Source organism: Leiobunum rupestre, chromosome 3 (genome assembly GCF_980474605.1).
Source record: "Leiobunum rupestre chromosome 3, qqLeiRupe1.1.hap1, whole genome shotgun sequence".
Taxonomy (NCBI): Eukaryota; Metazoa; Arthropoda; class Arachnida; order Opiliones; family Sclerosomatidae; genus Leiobunum; species Leiobunum rupestre.
Window position 1 is genome coordinate 61817958 of NC_143386.1, and position 20221 is coordinate 61838178.

Here is a 20221-nt window from a genome sequence, read left to right on the forward strand (position 1 = left end):
TATTAGTAATACCGACATCTGTTGTTAACGTTTTACCAACGTTTAAAATTAATTTCTTAAAATAATTTTAAAACTTTAATTTAAATTTAAATACACTAATTGTAGCAAAGCGAATGAAATTACAAGTAATACAGATTCCTTTAAAGCTTTAATACCAATAAATTATGCCGTTCTTAAGCTATAGGTTATTATTTCGATTAGTAATAATTTCAACACTTATTAAGTATTAGAAAATTCTTTACCAGTAATTAACGGTAGTTTAAGTGATTCTAAAGAAAATCTTATGGAGCAATATTTTATTGACTAACGTAACTGCCCTTTCTCAATGTGGGTTTGAATTAAAGCAAGACTAGTTTGTAATCAATAATTGGTTATAAGGCTTGATGTCAAATTGAATACCCACACTCGCGCAACCTATTTAAAAGTAATTCCATAAGAAACTTATTAAGGATTATCTAGCTTCCGTTCATTTTTAGTTTCAAACGGAGGCTCTACGCCCCAGTGGCCGAATCTGTGCTGCCGTTAACACCTTTAGTGAAAACTACCAATAACTTGGTTTGCCGAGTGAAACCCAAATATGAAAGTGGTAAAATGACAGTTTTATTGTACATACATATACAATACATGATAAAAATATTTACAGCATTCATTTCTTTATGCCTTCGTGATGCGGACCTTGAGACGAGCGCAAGCTAGATTCTTTCCGTCTTCGTTCACGCCCTTGTAGGTGACTTCCATCAGTTGCTACAAGATACCCAAAAAATCTCGTGATTAAGCGACGAAGATAAATTATTTCGTTTAACTTGAAACCGATTAGAAGAACTTACGGCGGGGATCATCTTGTGGATGTGGAAGGTGGAGGCATAGGTGTAGATATTTCCTGGCTTGACGGGACAGGCGGGTTTGATCTTGCCCAAGCAGATGTCCTCGTTGTCCTTGGGGAATACCATCTCGCGACCACGCAAGTTGCCAGTAATAGAGGTGGTCGCCGAACTAGCACCGAAAGCTGCGAGAAAACGAACGACATAAGAATCAGGTGTAGTCAAGTTGTCCAAAGAAATTGATCGTACTTACGAGCACGGATGACAGCTTGGATCTGGATGGTGGAGCTATGTTCGAAGACGCAAGGTACGCTATTACAAGGAGTCACGACCAGATTCAACATACTTCCGTTACCTACGAACAAATTAATGTATTAACTGCCCTGTCTTAACCCACAACAAATGATTTACAACCACAGCAACATACCACAATCATTGAATTGAACAGCTACGGCATTGACCATGACGAAACTCGACGCTACGAGAATTACAATAATAGAAGACATATTTCCGCGATCACTTTTGAACAATAAAATAGTCAAAATGAAAACTATTAGGCGACCACAGCTGATGAAATGCGGCTTCGTCATGTTTCCCGACTTCTTTTATACCCGAGGTCTTACCGACTGGGAGGGTTTGGGCGACCATTTTTTAGTGAAATAATATTTTAGCTTAAAAAAACTTTATCAAACAAGTTGGCAAGCCAAAAAATACCTCTCCTTGTAAGAGTTTTCCTGTGATTTCTTTGATTTTCATTCTAGCGATATGAAAGGCAATGTCTCAACGGTAAACAATCCGCCTGTAAAAATATGTCCCAGGGTAGATTCCTGACCACGACCGCATTTTAAATTAAAATAATTGATTAATTTTGCTTTTAATTTTATTATAACCAGGCGAGTCGTCGCCTGGTTATATATAGGTACCTCGACTTTTAACATTAAACTCGTTGCCTTCACGCTATGGGAAAGTTAAGGGAAAAGTAGGTGATTTGGGTTGAGATGCCATTTTGTTTTTTTTTTTCACTATAGTAATTTTTCCACGCGGTTACAGGTAAAAAGGGTTGTTGTATAGTGATAAAACTTTTAAAGGAACTGCGATTATAGTTTCATTGAGTGCCTTTGCTATATAATTTCTATTAAATTTAAATAGAAAATTTATAATTAATTTTCTAAAAATATTGAATATTTCCAGATAAATATAAATAGGTCTCACCAGATGGCGGTAGCGTTTTGGTCAGAAATTTTAACCTTGTTGTGTTAGCCTCTTTTACTGACTTTAGTCCATGAAAAATAAAATAAAATGACATCCATATGCGGTGCATAAGATCGATATTCTTAAGCCTTGGACTTTTAGTAAAAAAATACGTGATATAAAAATGAGCGTTTAGCGTGGTAAATTGTGGTGTAGTGGTTATAGGCGTTAAATTTCGTCGTAATGTGGTGTATTCGGGTCTAGAAAGGGCGAAAATTGTTAAATGGGTGTCATTTGGATGTTCGAATCCAATCCGTATCAGTAGGAGTGTTTAAATAAATATTAAATGTAATTAGATTATTGTAAATGTAATTAAATTATTGTAATTGTTGAAAACTTTCAAGTACATCAAGAATCGGTTACCGCAAAAGAAGTTGCAGAACAAAACCCCATTCGGAAAACGCTATGGGTATACACCTACTGTTAAACATTGTAAGAGGATAGGAAGCCAAGCGCATTATTTTGTACCGAAACAGACCCGTGTTAATAAATTTGCGGATACAGCCAAGAAAGGCATACTAATCGGATACGCCACCTCAACACGTGGGTATCGCATCTGGGATCCAAACACTGACAAGATTATTGAAAGCGATAATGTCAAGTTCAACGAGACCCATACTGGGCAAGGAGCGGAAGACCTCAAGACTGATGACGACAACCGTTCAGAAGATAATGTACGATTTTCAGATGGTGAAGAAGAAATACACGGGGTCAAGTCGAGATCCAGGAAAAGGATTACAGCGCCAGCTTCACCAACACCGCCAAGAGGACATTCTCCTTCACCACATCCGGAACACCCAGCCAGCCAAGAAGAGACTAGTGAAGATGAAGTGATTGATCACATCACACCTGGTAGACCAGCAGCGACAGAAGAGAAGGAATGGCGACGTACAGCTAGACAGAGAACGACTGGAGACACAGCCGGAAGATATGACATCTATTATAGACATGGAGATATGAAGCGATGTTTCCGAAGTAGACGAGAGCTTTTAGAATATTGCAGAGAAAATGAGATCGATATTGACCCAGAGCTAATTGACTACTCTACGAAAAACACATACTCGGGAATTTGTGATTTAACACCACAACAGCGATCCGACGATATCGGCACAGATCCAGATTTGGTTTTCCTGAGGGATATGGAAACATGCTTCGCCAATGTAGATGATCCCACAACATACGAAGAAGCCATGAGTGCTAATGACTCAGTGCAATGGAAGAAAGCCATGGATGACGAAGTGCAGACACTACAAGTAAGAGACGTCTTCACGCCAGTTCATAGACCAGACAAAGTGAAAATACTCGGTAATAGATGGGTATATGTCCGAAAAAGGAACGAGAATGGACAGATTGTTCGCCATAGGGCACGATTGGTCGCACGAGGTTATGATCAACAGCAAGGAACAGACTATGAAGAAATATACTCACCAGTGGTCGATTTATTATTAGTCCGTTTATTTCTGTTTGTACTTGTTGTTATCCTGAAGTGGTCAAATAAACACATAGACATCAAAAGTGCCTATTTGTATGTCGTTTTAGACCAGAAAAGCTACATGGAAATACTAAGAGGGTACGAAACGACTGACAACAAGGTATGGGAAATACATAAAAGCCTCTACGGCGGCTTCATCAATCAGGACGTTGTTGGCATAATAAACTTGATGAAGAACTGAAAATGATGGGATTTCAAGAACTAAGATCATGTCAAGGCGTATATCGTTTCCAATGGGATTGTATCATTCCGGTATATGTAGATGATATCCTGATTTTAAATCGAGATCAGCAAGTGATGACCAAAATCCTGGCTTTGCTACAAGGAAAGTTTGACATCCAAGACCTAGGAAGAGTAAAAACGTTCTTGGGAATTGACATACAAATAACCGAACAAGCTAGGACTCCGAATGTCACAAACGAGATATATTGACCATTTAGAGAAACAGTTTGATGGCATTCCCTACAAGATGACCTACGAACCTCTAAAATTTCGAACGGTGATCGCGGGATCTAACCAAGAAGAAGAAGAAAGGAAAGAACCACAAGTACCTTTTCGAAGTATGATCGGGCGGCTACTATATATAGCACGTCATACTCGCCCAGATACATTATATGCTGTGAACGTCCTCGCGAAATATAACAATAACTATAACCTCGACACCTGGAATCATTTACTGCACTTGTGGAATTATATCATCACGACGAAGAAGAAATCATTATTCATGGAGTACACTGAAAACCCACAACTCATTGCCTATAGTGACGCCTCATGGGCTTCAGACCCCGAAACCAGGAAGTCGACATCTATTCATGTGTGGAAAAACACCTATAGCTTGGAAATCAAAGAAACAATCCCTCACTGCACTGAGTTAATAGCGGCTGTAGAAACAACCAAAGAACTCCTCTACATAAAGCGTATTCTTAACGAATGTAGAACGGTTTTCCCTTCCTCCTTATCCGGAGAGATACAGATGAAAATAGATAACCAAGCTGCTATACAGTACATGAAGAATAAAGTTGACAATGCGCGTACAAAATATTTAGATCTACGTGTGAAATATTTACGGGAACAAGTGGCCGAAGGTTTATTTACAATCGTGTATGTCAACTCAAAAGCCAACCTGGCAGATATATTCACCAAAGCCTTTCCGAAAGAAAGGTTACAAGTGTTGACTGATTATGTGACTGACTGAATACGTGAAGCAGGGGGACTATGTGGTTTATGGGAAAGCGATTATGCTTCACATATGGCAGCCTTGTTATATTTTGTTTTTGATTTATATTCGGCCCTTCGAAGTGAAAGGGTCGTCTGCTATTTTTGTGTTTTTCATTACTCTTTTTTTGTGTGCTTGAATAAACCTCTCACACGTTTGGAATCAGTTGTTTCTCCCCTACTTACAAGGAGACGACCCGAGGTGTTACACACCGATTTTGTTCAAACTCGGGGGATTGGTAGACCTTCATGTAACTTGAAAAATCCTAAAGGGAATTTATACAATGGGCAACGGTTTTGCCATGGCATCGAAAAATGATTTCGACAATATAAAATGGAAATTTTTCCTATTTAAGCCATATCGGTTCATTTTCACCCATTTGGTTCAAATTGATCAAAATGTGATCAATTTTAATTTCTTCGTCAATGTTTAACAATTTTTTTAATATTTTGGTATTTTAAAATTTTTTAAATTTTTTAAAATTTCTCACATGGGGGACCCTTGGAATCGGTCTAAATCCCATGTTATTTTTAATGGGAAAATTTCCATTTTATGTTGTCAAAAACATTTTTCGTTGCCATGGAAAAACCGTTGCCCATTGAATAGATTCCCTTTACGATTTTTCAAGTTACATGAAGGTCTACCATTCCCCCGAGTTTGAACAAAATCGGTGTGTAACACCTCGGGTCGTCTCCTTGTTAGTGTTGTAGTATGTACTTAGTAACTTAGAACTAAAGTAAATAGTCCGAAATATAAAGTGAGCATGCATATTATAACAATATAGAAGTAAAATCTTGGCGTGGTAAAGTGTGGTGTAGTGGTTATAGGCGTTAGAATTTCCGTCCCATCTCGTCGTAAAGTTGTGCGTTTGAATCTAAAGAGGGACAAAATATTTGAATGGGTTTAAATTGCAAGAAATTTGTGCCCCCCCCCTTCCCGTATGAAGTTTTTTCCAGTAATTAAATAGTATCATGATCAACTACCCTGAAATTGAATACCATTGACTCCTTTTCCGTGTCGGTGTGCTACTAATTGACATTTTTTTGTCTATAATTACTTCAAAATATCTATTCGGTAGTCACGTGGCTTCTAAAGTTTTTTTTTAAATAGGTTTAAACTATCTTTTTAAATACCTTAAAGGGGCCCAAAAGCTGAGACGCATTAAAAAAAATTGCTAGTACATTTTTTTTAACTCATTGCGCATGCGTGAATCTCTCAGCTTTGGCCATGTAAGTAATTTGTCAGAAATTACGAAGTGTTAGGTATAGCTGGTACATGAAGAGTTAATAAAAGCGTTTAGACTACATTCGTACATGTAAAGTTTTGGGCCCCTTTAATCACGTACTTGACAGTTATTTTCTCTTGAAATTAACATAAGAACTTTAAAATAGTTGACAGCAAACAAGTTTCCTAAATTTTCGTTAGAGGTGTCTATTAAATAAATAAATTAACTCTGACAGCAAACAAGTTTCCTTAATTTTCTCTAGGTGTGTCTATTAAATAAATAAATAATATCTTTGATATCACATCCCTCAGATCGTTCATGCTTCCACTGGTGAATTTTTTTATCTCCAAATATTTAAATTAGAATTGGTGTATATGGCAGCATAAACTTCAAACCTTATTATAACCAGCCGACGAGCGGAGCGTACCGGTGCCTTTGACGTCACGATGGCCGTCGATGAAAGTGCGATCACTTTTGAGATCAGTTTAATTTTCCGCAGTTAACCATTTCGGTTAGCATAGAACCATTTAGCGGCCACTGCAAGAAGTTCGCTTACCTACTGTATTTTCGTCTGCTAAGGTCGTCTACCTCCAGTCTTGTAGAGGTTTAGTGAGTTTCCGGACGGCAATCCAGTATCTACGTGAGCTTCTTGCGATAGCCGCTAGAAGGCTTTATGGTACTATCTAAATGGCTATAATTGAAAGCAGCCGCTGGCGTTACGTTTGCCTTTGGAAAGCGCCGGCCTCGGTTCGGGTCTCCACCAATCAGTTTGTGTGACCCTTGGGCTGTCGACACATGGCGGCACCACCAAGCAGCGTGGTCGGGCCCCGTTGACCATGGTCGCAGTTAGTAAGCAACATGGAAGATTGTGGTAAGTTTGAAATTATGACAAACCTTTATGTTTCAAGAAGTCAATTTCCAGTGGTTTTGGCTTATGGGGTTACTATACATAAGTGTCAAGGTATGAGTGTGGAGTGTGCTTTGATAAATATAGGACCAAGCGTCTTTCAAAGTGGGATGGCATACGTTGCTCTTTCGAGAGTCACATCTTTGGATGGCCTTCATTTGCTTGATTTTGATGCGACTAAAATATATCCTGATTGTAAAGCAATAGTTGAGTAAAATCGCCTAAGAAATGAGTTTAGGCCTGATTTACCAGAAATAATCTTTAATCTAAAAAGATCAGCAAAAAACAAGTTTACCCGTGTCAGTAACGGCATTTGAACAAACTGGGAATGAAATGGATTTGGGTATTGAAGCTGTTGTAAGCAATGAAGCTTTTCCCTCCAAAGCTAGAGTGCCTAAATCTGTAAGTGCTAATATTCCTAAAGATAATTCACTTTTGGTTATTGAAGGATTTTTTGAATAACGATAATTCCTGCTATGCTATCTCCACTTTACAAGCTTTTTTCCAAATTCCATAATTGGTCAGAAGCATTCGGGATAGGGTTATTTCTCCAGGACCAGCAATTGTTGCATTGCAACAATTGCTGCGTTAGAGGGAAGATCCTGATTTTTCACTTTTAGGAACTTCTATTGTCAGGGGTATACTTGATGTACAATTTCATGGATATGACCAACAGGATCCAGTGGAATTTTTGATTAATCTGTTACGAAAACTTGAAGATGAAAATGTTCTTATTGATAATTTATTTTCATGTCGTATGCAGTATCAAAGCCCAGGTAGCAAAATAACGTTTGTAAAATTGTCAATATTTGGTTTTTGGTCAAAATAACGTTTAATGGTTATTATCGCACTAATTATAAACGTTTATATTTAGTAAAATATTGACAGTAGAAGGAAAGTGATGGCGAGACGCCACTCCCGGGTTCGGGTTTGGGTTCGGGATTGAAATCCGGGATTTAAGGGTGAAATGGGGGTAAAATCGTCAAAAAGTCAATGTATTTATAATATATCTCGCGACGATATGTTTTTTCGTTTATCAACATATTATGTTCAGGCCAACTTATTTATTTATCTACGCTTATCTCGAAAGACACTTGAACGTATATCTTATCGCGTTTTATCGTACGGAATAAGTTGAAATGATGTAAAAATTGATAACCTAGGCGGCGCGTGCGCGGATTACCCGGGGGACGCGGTTAATTGGAATTTAAGAGTGTTTTGACGTCATGGAATATTCGTTGTTAAAGTAGAATGGAAATATTTTTTAAACTTCATTTTAATATCATTGTAGTACGCTTGGCACTTGAACCTATCTCACGAGTATTTCACTGGGTGAGAGATAACGCGCGCGTGCGTGGATTACCCGGGGCGTGGTTAATTTGAATTTAAAACACGGATTTGAGTGTTTTGACGTCATGGAATATTCGTTGTTAAAATGACGTAGAATGGAAATATTTTTAAACTTCATTTTAATATTATTAGCACGTAAGTTTTAAATTTGATTATCATATTTTTATACCTATATTTACATATTGAAATTGTTACGCATACATGGTCCCCATTTAATATTGGGATATTTATAGTAATACATAGAAAAATACTATAAAAGTTCAACACGTATAAAGAGTCCTTCAAAGTACTTTAAAAGTATTTTATTTACGAACTAAATCCATATTTTTGTTTTTCAAACTTAGAAGTTAGTTTGTATGAAATACTTTCTAATACCTGAAAAATGGACTTTAGAGTGGATAATTAAGTATTTTTTCAATCCTTATACCTATATTTACCTATTGGAATTGTTACAAAAGGTTCTTTTAAACGTAACTTAGTACATTAATTTATTTTGGAAGTTCAAAACGTATTAAGAGCCCTTCAGAGTACTATAAAAGGATTTCATTTACAAACTAAATTAATATTTTCTTCAAACTTTCAATTCGTTATAATTTGAATTTAAATGAAAACATCATGGATTATAGGTGCGTAATCTACTATTAGACCGAACGGATTAAAAAAATACTTAAAGTAAGTGGTTTTACTGATAAACTCTAAAGGAATTTTGGAATTTTCTAGAATAGCAAAGTAAAATTAAAACGTAAACCAAGTTTAAAACGAAACTAATAACTGGGAGAAAGGTTGAAGTAAGTAATTTTTTTTTTGATTTTTCGTTTTTTAATTTTTGAGTTCCCTATATTATTATAAACTAAATTAAATATAATTTTTGAAAATTTGTAATAAAAGATCTGCTCCTTCGTGTTTTACATATATTTAAAAACTCGAGATTTTAATGAATTGTTTTCAAAGCATGAAAAATATAGCAGATCCGTTGATTTTAAATTGTAGTTAGTAGTTACTTAAGTATTGACTGGTACATTGGCCGCTGATACCAAAGTTAGAAAAGCGTAGACTAACCGTTAAATTCGTTATAATTTGAATAAAATTAAAAACAATAATCTAAGATACCTTTTAAAGTTAAATTCCTTTAGAGTTTATCAGTAAAACCACTTACTTTAAGTATTTTTTCAATCCTTATATACCTATATTTACATATTGGAATTGTTACTAAAGGTTCTTTTAAACGTAACTTAGTACATTAATTTATTTTAGAAGTTCAAAACGTTCGAAACGTATAAAGAGTCCTTCAAAGTACTTTAAAAGGATTTTATTTACGAACTAAATCCATATTTTTTTTTTCAAACTTAGAAGTTAGTTTGTATGAAATACTTACTAATACCTAAAAATGGACTTTAGAGTGGATAATTAAGTATTTTTCAATCCTTTTACCTATATTTACATATTGGAATTGTTACAAAAGGTTCTTTTAAACGTAACTTAGTACATTAATTTATTTTGGAAGTTCAAAACGTATTAAGAGCCCTTCAGAGTACTATAAAAGGATTTCATTTACAAACTAAATTAATATTTTCTTCAAACTTTCAATTCGTTATAATTTGAATTTAAATTAAAACATCATGGATTATAGGTGCGTAATCTACTATTAGACCGAACGGATTAAAATACTTAAAGTAAGTGGTTTTACTGATAAACTCTAAAGGAATTTTGGAATTTTCTAGAATAGCAAAGTAAAACTAAAACGTAAACCAAGTTTAAAACGAAACTAATAACTGGGAGAAAGGTTGAAGTAAGTAATTTTTTGATTTTTCGTTTTTTAATTTTTGAGTTCCCTATATTATTATAAACTAAATTAAATATAATTTTTGAAAATTTGTGATAAAAGATCTGCTCCTTCGCGTTTTACATATATTTAAAAACTCGAGATTTTAATGAATTGTTTTCAAAGCATGAAAAATATAGCAGATCCTTTGATTTTAATTGTAGTTAGTAGTTACTTAAAAAAAGAATAGTCGCTAGCTGTCTTGGAGCTGGTGTAGTTAAATTTTTAAAATGTGTATTTTAAAGTTTTTTTTGAAAAAGTTTAGTATTATAGTTTAAATTTATTAAATAAAATAAAATATAAATTATACATTTGGTTTAGTATTTTACTATTGCAAGTAAAATTAACAGTAATTTCAATTACTTTTTTAGTTTTTTTTTGACAAATATGCAAACTATTTAGTTATTTCAAAATCAAATACGTCGAATTATTTGGTATTCGAAATACTATTGGTTAGTTTTTATATCTTTAATTTTATTTTTCAGAACAATTTCTCTTTGTCTAGCTTCTTCTAACTTTAATTTAGATGGCCTTAAGGCCAAGTATTTAACAAACTTTGTAACCAAGTAGATGGACCTTTAAACAATTTTTCAGTCATGTACTCAAGGAAATGTTCAAATATACGTGTATTTGATCATTTTGATGGTCAAATAGCCCAGTATGGAACTGTCAGATGATAGTCAGACGTTGAGACGCGGGTGGCGCCCGTGCCCCAGCGTCCGCGCCAGCCCCGTCGGTGCCCCGAGCCCCCGTCGACGTCTGAAATGTGAAATGGGACACCGACGGGGCTGGCGCGGACGCTGGGGCACGGGCGCCACCCGCGTCTCAACGTCTGACTATTATCTGGCAGTTCCATACTCGGCTATTTGACCATCAAAATGACCAAATACAGGTATATTTGAACATTTCCTTGACTACATGACTGAAAAATTGTTTAAAGGTCCATCTACTTGGTTACAAAATTTGTTAAATACTTGGCTTTAAGGCCATATAAATTAAAGTTAGAAGAAGCTAGACAAAGAGAAATTGTTCTGAAAAAAAAATTAACGAAGGAGCAGATCTTTTATTACAAATTTTCAAAAATTATATTTAATTTAGTTTATAATAATATAGGGAACTCAAAAATTAAAAAACGAAAAATAAAAAAAAATTACATACTACAACCTTTCTCCCAGTTATTAGTTTCGTTTTAAACTTGGTTTACGTTTTAGTTTTACTTTGCTATTCTAGAAAATTCCAAAATTCCTTTAGAGTTTATCAGTAAAACCACTTGCTTTAAGTATTTTTAATCCGTTCGGTCTAATAGTAGATTACGCACCTATAATCCATGATGTTTTCATTTAAATTCAAATTATAACGAATTGAAAGTTTGAAGAAAATATTAATTTAGTTTGTAAATGAAATCCTTTTATAGTACTCTGAAGGGCTCTTAATACGTTTTGAACTTCCAAAATAAATTAATGTACTAAGTTACGTTTAAAAGAACCTTTTGTAAAAATTCCAATATGTAAATATAGGTATAAGGATTGAAAAAATACTTAATTATCCACTCTAAAGTCCATTTTTCAGGTATTAGTAAGTATTTCATACAAACTAACTTCTAAGTTTGAAAAAAAAAATATGGATTTAGTTCGTAAATAAAATCCTTTTAAAGAACTTTGAAGGACTCTTTATACGTTTTGAACGTTTTGAACTTCTAAAATAAATTAATGTACTAAGTTACGTTTAAAAGAACCTTTTGTAACAATTCCAATATATATATATATATATATATATAAAAATAACCGTGATAAATAGTAAAACCCACTTATTTTTCAATAAATACATTTCAGATACACAAATTAATTAAATAAAAGTATTTAAATAAGAATTGCTTCACTAAATTATGCATTTGTACTTTAAATAATACCTGAATTTGAAATTATATTAGAATAATTATATTGTTAAACTTCATTCATTTTTAAAAATGTAGTAGAAAATGAAAGATATGTTAATTAAAACATTTCTTAATTTCTTTATTACCTAAAAATATTTACAATATTTACAAATTTTTATATTGTTTAACTTCTTTCATTTTTAAAAATGTAATTGCTTGACTTAAATAAAGCGTGAAAATTATTAGTTTCAAATGATATTTACAAATCTTATCAACTCTAAAGTCCATTTTTCAGGTATTAGTAAGTATTTCATACAAACTAACTTCTAAAATATGGATTTAGTTTGTAAATGAAATCCTTTTATAGTACTCTGAAGGGCTCTTAAAACGTTTTGAACTTCCAAAATAAATTAATGTACTAAGTTACGTTTAAAAGAACTTTTTGTAACAATTCCAATATGTAAATATAGGTATAAGGATTGAAAAAATACTTAATTATCCACTCTAAAGTCCATTTTTCAGGTATTAGAAAGTATTTCATACAAACTAACTTCTAAGTTTGAAAAAAGAAATATGGATTTAGTTCGTAAATAAAATCCTTTTAAAGTACTTTGAAGGACTCTTTATACGTGTTGAACTTTTATAGTATTTTTCTATGTATTACTATAAATATCCCAATATTAAATGGGGACCATGTATGCGTAACAATTTCAATATGTAAATATAGGTATAAAAATATGATAATCAAATTTAAAACTTACGTGCTAATAATATTAAAATGAAGTTTAAAAATATTTCCATTCTACGTCATTTTAACAACGAATATTCCATGACGTCAAAACACTCAAATCCGTGTTTTAAATTCAAATTAACCACGCCCCGGGTAATCCACGCACGCGCGCGTTATCTCTCACCCAGTGAAATACTCGTGAGATAGGTTCAAGTGCCAAGCGTACTACAATGATATTAAAATGAAGTTTAAAAAATATTTCCATTCTACTTTAACAACGAATATTCCATGAGGTCAAAACACTCTTAAATTCCAATTAACCGCGTCCCCCGGGTAATCCGCGCACGCGCCGCCTAGGTTATCAATTTTTACATCATTTCAACTTATTCCGTACGATAAAACGCGATAAGATATACGTTCAAGTGTCTTTCGAGATAAGCGTAGATAAATAAATAAGTTGGCCTGAACATAATATGTTGATAAACGAAAAAACATATCGTCGCGAGAAATATTATAAATACATTGACTTTTTGACGATTTTACCCCCATTTCACCCTTAAATCCCGGATTTCGATCCCGAACCCAAACCCGAACCCGGGAGTGGCGTCTCGCCATCACTTTCCTTCTACTATTGACCTCTTTTAGAACTCATGTTTTCATCAAAATAGTTAGGTTGAAAAACCCACGTTATTTACATTATATTTATCACATTCAAAAACGTCACTTTTAATGTGGATATTAAGGTTAAAATAACGTTATATTATTTAACTTTTTAAGGATATATCTTTTGACAAACATGAGACGTTGTTATGTTTTTTGCTATCAACTAATTTTTTAATCTAACTAATAATAAAAGTTTATATTTAGTTAAATATGAACCACTTCTTAAACATGTTTTAATAAAAATATTCTAATTAAAACATGTTATAGAAGTGGTTAATATTTAACTAAATATAAACTGTATTTATATGTTTGTTTGTCCGCTATAGGAATCTACAGTTTTCAACTTAGGTCGACTTAATTTGGTATACTATCTCATGGTACCCTGACTGTGGTTTTCAACGGTTACGGTCGGCGAAACATCTTTAATTAATTGGATTAATTTAAAAATTAGGTATATCCGCTATACATAAGATACTACACTTTGGTCTTAGCCAAAAGACCGAGTTTCTTCATTCTTTGGCCCTACACACGGAAAACGATTAAAGTATAGTCATGCTTTTTAAAAGCCTTCTTCTATAGACACTAGGCCTTGTGATAAAAGGAAAATTATTGTGATATCAACGTATAATTGTTTAAATTTGCATAAATCAGTTGGTTATATGGGGTACGGTGCCATGCGTGGAGAGAGTTACGGCACCGTTGTACTTCCATTTTGACAGCGACCTTGTTTGCCACTGCCGCTTTAAATTAGGTAATTGCCTGCACTGTATGGTGAAAGGTATATACCTAAGGGAAAAACTTTTGTGCTGTTGTGCCGTATGTACCCGGGAAATATCGGGTACCCAATCTAGTTAAGTAATTTACATAAAGTTCAAGAACGACGTTTAATCGACTATAGTATCATAACGTTTATATGAGGTTCATTATGCATCGTTTAATAGTTTTAATAACATTTCATATTGACGTTTAATAGACGTTAATCAAGTAACGTTTATACTTGGGTTTCAGTTAGTATTAAAAGACATAATATCAACCGTTTTATAAACCGTCTATTTTGGTGACATCGTCAACCATTTCATAACGTTCATCTCTCAACATAGTTTCAACGATTCACAAACGGTTTATCAACGAGATTTTGCTACCTGGGAGTAGATGTCCAAATTGTCCTAATGATAGAGTTTATAATCAGCAACCTCATGATGGTAATGTTTTCTTTGTTAATGTATTAGCTGATTAAAAAAACTTAATTTTTAAAGAATTGTTGGACTACTGGGAGTTGTTTGAACACCCTTGTGTTCAGTGCCAAAATAAAGTGAAGGAACGTCGAATGATTTTGTATTCTTCTAGTAAATATTTAAATTTGAATTTGGTCAGGTTTACTAACCGGGGGGCTGAACAAATTAAAATTCATACTCCAATTAAAGAGTTTAGTTCTGATAAAGTAAAAATTAATGATTTCTTGTTCAGAACAAAAGCTGCTGTAGTTCATATTGGAAAAGATTGCTCAGCGGGGCATTACATAGTTGCTCTAAAGAATCTTGGTTCTGAAACAGGATGGACACTTTGCAATGACAGCCAAATAAGTCCAAGAAAAAGGGTTTTTTAACAATTTGATTGATGTTTATTGTTTATTTTTAGAAAAACTATAATTTCATAAATGGCTGCATGTATTGGAAATTATACTTCAGTGTGTCCTAAGAACCTGGATCAAAAAGTTGGATTCCCTTGACATTCAAAAGTTGCTGATGGCAAAGTAGTATTCACATAAAACGTGAGTGAAATTCATTGGTGGTATTAGTTAGTTACCAAAAATAGTTTCCAAAATTGGTTAAGTAATATATTGTTCCCTATTAGTTTGTAGTCTTATAGATAGTACTATTTTTAAAGTTATGGGAGGGTATGAAATAAACTGGAATACGAGCGATGTATGAGACAAACCCTGCAATCATTTTTTTCTGTTTAGAAAATGCAATTTATCATATTAGAAAAGTTTATGAAAAGTTGGTAATTTAATGACCTAAAGTAAGTAACAGAGCATTAGGATTATGTTTCCTGTATAATTTTATTATTTTTACTATTTGTGTTTTTGTAGAAAGAGCCCCCTTACCCATATATTGTAGTTTATTCTAATGCAGTTAGGGTTTTAAATATGGATTAGTTTTATAAATATTAAAATTATCTTAAGTTATGTTGAAAGTTTACAACTAATCATCTATAGGACTTTGAGTCACTGATTAATTGTTTGTCTTGCTTTGACTAAACAACAATATTTTACTTCACAAACACTACTAATTATTCATTTACTATATGCTGTTGTAACAATCACGAAAGAAAACGTTTTTGTACTGTAACATTAGTGGTTTAACAATGCAAAGCAGATATCATTGGAGCAGTGCCGTATATTTTGCTAGACCGTGGGACTGTGGGGACTGAAGAATATGAAAGATCTTGTAAAAACCTTTTCTTGATGGGAGTAGTGGCATAATTCTTTGATATCAAGTGGCTGGATACCAGTTTATTTCAAATCATTCATTCCTCGATAATTCGCTGTTCAATTACTGCCAAATATTCATCTACTAAGTCAATAAAGGTTTCGTGCTGCTACATTACTGGAATTGGTATACAATTGATGTAAAGCAGCTGTCATTGGACTAGTGCTGTATATTTGTCTAACCCATGCGACTGTGGGGACCGGAGAATAAAAGAGACTTTGTAAAAACATTCTCTTGGTCGGAGTAGTGGCGTACTTCTTTGAAAACAAGTGGCTAGAGACCAGTTTATTTCGAATCAGTCAGTCCTTGATAATTTACTGTCCAAATACTGCCAAATATTCTTCTATTATATACTATTGTCAAAATCAAGACAAAAACGTTTGTTACTACGACATCAATGGAATGGATACACATTGATTATCAGATGTCATTGGACTAGCGCCGTAAATTCGTTTTTTTGTTGATTGTGAGATGATATCAATTGGCTGAGAAAGTGGTTTATTTGAAATCAGTTAGTCCTTTATAACTCATTGTGCAGATGCTGCCCAATATTTCTCTATTATATAGCAGTTGGATATCCAAAAGAAAAAAGGTGTGTAGAATTGGGTGATTGCAGAAATAAGAATTCTAGTGAGCTTACAAAGTTGATGTACTATTGTGAGAAAAACCTGAATAAGGTGTTTTCACTAATTTTCCTAAACAATTCAATTCAATTCAATTTTATTAATTAATTACATCGCAGGTTGGGGGCCGAAGTCATCTTGCGACTTATTTGCAAGTTTTATTGACTGCTTTTTTGGCTCTTGATAGTCTAAATTTTTAATTCACACCATCAAGGCAGCAAACTAATTAAATTTATCAATCACACCACAACATGAAAAGTGTTGTATTTTATTTTACAGACTCTCGCACTGGAGTTTACAGAGGCTTTTATTGGGACATATTTTAATTGTTAAACTCGTGAATTAGTATTTTAGTGTTAGTTTGAAATGTTACACCCCTTCCTTTAGTTATAATTGATATTTCCAAGGTGCCACTCGTTTCATTTCTAAAAATGGTTCTAATGAAAAAATTCAGTTCAAGACAATACTTTAAATAAAGTATTAATAATAATATTCAGCTAAGCAAATGCTTTATGTACCCCGTTGGCTTTAGTCAACTAGCGAATTGTAAAGTCGTGTCTGGGTTATGCTTACAATGTTAGTTTATAAATGCAGGTTTTTTCAATTCTGCATTTTAGGGTCAGTGGGTTTGTTGAATGACGATGTGGCACCAGATCATTTTTTAAATATGGTATAATGTTATTATTAAGTTTAAAATCATTTTCATTTATAGATAGAATAAAATTAAATTAAATGGAGAGAAACGTTACTGTATGCAATTTGCAAAATAATTTAAGAATTATGGTTTTATTTGAAAAGTAACATTGTACTAATTTTGAAAACTATTTTATTTTTGGAATGACAAATTTATTACAAAAAATTATATATTTCAATATTGAATCAGCAGCTGTTTTGATTTATAAGTATAAACATGAAAAAAAGTTATCATCTGTGTAATTTTAATATAACAGTACATCAGCTGTTTGGTGTTATTTTTAGACAAAATAAATAACTTATAACGAATTACAACTTTTTAAAAGGAGCTATTTTTTATTGTAAAATTGAAACCCTCTTTATTATTGTTTACATTAAAATCTAGTACAATGGTCCTGAAATTTTATTTTATTCGTCAGTTAGGGCGTTTTCAATTAATACCATCTTCACTAATACCTGTCCCTTCTTAGCCGCAGTAAAATGCTCAGGTGTACCTATATATCCCCTTTTTTCTCAGCGTAGCTGAGCTTTTTCCGATATTTTCTAATTATCTACGAAACGTAAAGCAACGAAACTTTATATTCGGGTATTTTAAACGTAATTTCTTCGTTTAAAAGTAATATTAAGGCGGTAACGAATAATTTGCAACTTACTCTTTAATAATAAAAAATCCAAAAAAATCATACAAGTTTAACTTAAAAATCAAAAGTGTAATAAAAAACACCAGAAAGAGTATAAATATCCCAACTGTAACGCTTACAGTATCAGAAGTTATCGGAGCTTCCTCTCTTCAAATAATTCCCCCAATAAAGCAAAGATGTACAAGACCGTCAGCTCAATTCTCTTCGTGGCAATCATTTCTGCGGTAAGTTGACTAACAGGAGTTCAATGTTAGTTTCTATCCAATTTATTAAAGTAATTGTGTTGTTCAGGTTCTGGGCCAGAAATCGATCGACGTTGAGACCACTCATGGAGTCGAAATAGCAGCCCCGTTGCCCTTGGACATGGCCCCGCCCTTGAACACTGTCCACGAACAGACAATGGAATTGCCAGCTGCCGTCTTCGACATCCCTCAACCGTCTTTATCCCTCGTCCAACCAACAATTGAGATGCCCAAAGGCGCACCAGAAGTCCACGATGTTCCTCATGCTAACATCGCCTTCTCTGGGAATGTCTTGAAGGAGAAGAAAGTGATCCTCAACATCCCTTCGCCAGTCATCGAGGCTCCTAAGCCCATCGTCCAAACCAAACCCGCCCTCTTCAGGGTGCCCCAGGCCATCTTCGTCATCCCCAGTCCCGTGGTCCAGCATAAGCCGATGGTCTACAAGGTGCCTCACACTCTCATCGTGCACCGACCAGAGGTGAACCTGCAACAGTACCACGTGGTCATCCCCCAAATGAAGGTCGTCAAGGGTTCCAAGTCTGCCTATACTCAACCCATCCCGGAAATCTATAAAGCTAAGACTTCTGGTCCCATCTTATCGAAGATGGACTCTAAGATCCAAGCTGTCCAGGGTGTAGGTAAGATGATCGCGGACATGGAGGCGTCGAAGGCGGCTTCCTTCGGTGTGGCCAGAGACCTGGTCGAGAAGAAATTCCACGACAAAGTCGCCCGCGTCTCGAAAACTTTCCACGGAGCTATATGAAATTTCATGTAGCATCTTCTAGCGTTGTTATTAGTTTTTAAACACTGTATTTATTTCCATAAATATTTATGTCATGTGTAAATAGATTTGTCACTCGAATTAAACTTGATTTCCTTTTATCTAATGGTTTACCTTACTTTCGCTAACCAAAGCGTCCTTAAAACCGTGGACCAAACTTACGCCCAAAAGTAATTAGCCTGTTTCCTTTCGGTTACATATTAGATTCATGGTTGGCCCATATAAAAAAACCTCACTTCTATAGATTATAAAATATCACTACATGTGAGCTTAGTAATTAAAAAAAAGCCGAAAAAATTCATGTAAATTTAACTTAAGGATAAAACATTTAATAAAAAACCCCAGAAAGAGTATAAATATCCCAAATGTAACGCTTACAGTATCAGAAGTTATCGGGGCTCCCCCCCCTCCCCCTCTTCAACTACAATTAACAAAGTAAGCGAAGATGAACAAGGCCGTCAGCTGAATCATCTTCATGACAATGGCTTCTGTGGTAAGTTGCCTAACAGTCTGAGTTAAATGTAAGTTTCTATAAAATGTATTAAAGTAAATGTGTTATTTAGGAACCGAAACGACAACCAACTAAGTGGCACCTTAACCGACCCTATCAAGACCAATCGCAACCGAAACCGAATGTCGAAAAGTAAAACTACTGTAACTAGCTAACGCAGGCGGCGAAGCTATTTTCGCTTATTTCCACATATTTGGAAGTAACATAGAACACGCGGCGAAATAAAAACCAATAGTTTGGACAAAACGAAGTTAAGTTATTTCTAAATACAACGGTTTTTCCTTCCAATTGAGACAATAGACATAATAGTCCTTGTCACTTGGCACTGTTGTTTAGTGGTTTATTTATTATTTTTCGCGGATTTTTCAAAAGTAATAGTATTCGAAAAGTATTCGGTTCTTTCGGTTCTCCATGGAACCGGAACCGAACCGAAATGGCTTCGGTTCTAAACGGAAACCTTAACCATAGAGGCATTTTCACGCTTCAAATGAATTTTAAAAGCTGCCAAGCCAAACGTACTAGGCTCATGAATAATAAGCACTGACTGACCAACCACCTAGTCAAGAAAAGAGAAATGCTTCGAATCTAACTTAATTTTTCTTGTGATACGGAACTAAATCATAGCACCTTTCGAAAATCTGCCGAAGATGGCACTATTGAAACTATAGTCTACTCAACTCGCTTTTACACCATTTGGGGCCAAGGCTTAGTAAGATTTGTGAGGGTCATATATTATCAACATCAATCAACAAAAAGTATTACTTAATCGGATTACTTTTAATTAGGCTGATAATCAAAACTAAACAATAATAATTATCAGGGCCGGATTAACCAATAGGCCGAATAGGCCTGGGCCTAGGGCACCAAGCCTACAAGGGGCACCAA

The 20221-nt window shown here is 34.2% G+C and overlaps 2 protein-coding genes across 2 annotated transcripts; one reads left to right on the forward strand and one right to left on the reverse strand.

Moving 5' to 3' along the window:
- Positions 1-646: 646 nt before the first annotated feature.
- Positions 647-1327, reverse strand: LOC149953800 (NPC intracellular cholesterol transporter 2 homolog a-like). Its single transcript, XM_090169848.1, has 4 exons — positions 1249-1327; positions 1075-1176; positions 828-1006; positions 647-744 (listed from the first exon to the last, which is right to left on the reverse strand). The coding sequence occupies exons 1-4, from the start codon at positions 1325-1327 to the stop codon at positions 655-657; spliced, it is 450 nt and encodes a 149-aa protein (XP_090025974.1). The 3' UTR covers positions 647-654.
- A 16555-nt stretch (positions 1328-17882) lies between these two features.
- LOC149953801 (uncharacterized) lies at positions 17883-18926 on the forward strand. The gene is made up of 2 exons (XM_090168922.1): positions 17883-18026; positions 18094-18926. The coding sequence occupies exons 1-2, from the start codon at positions 17979-17981 to the stop codon at positions 18805-18807; spliced, it is 762 nt and encodes a 253-aa protein (XP_090025048.1). The 5' UTR covers positions 17883-17978; the 3' UTR covers positions 18808-18926.
- Positions 18927-20221: the final 1295 nt, after the last annotated feature.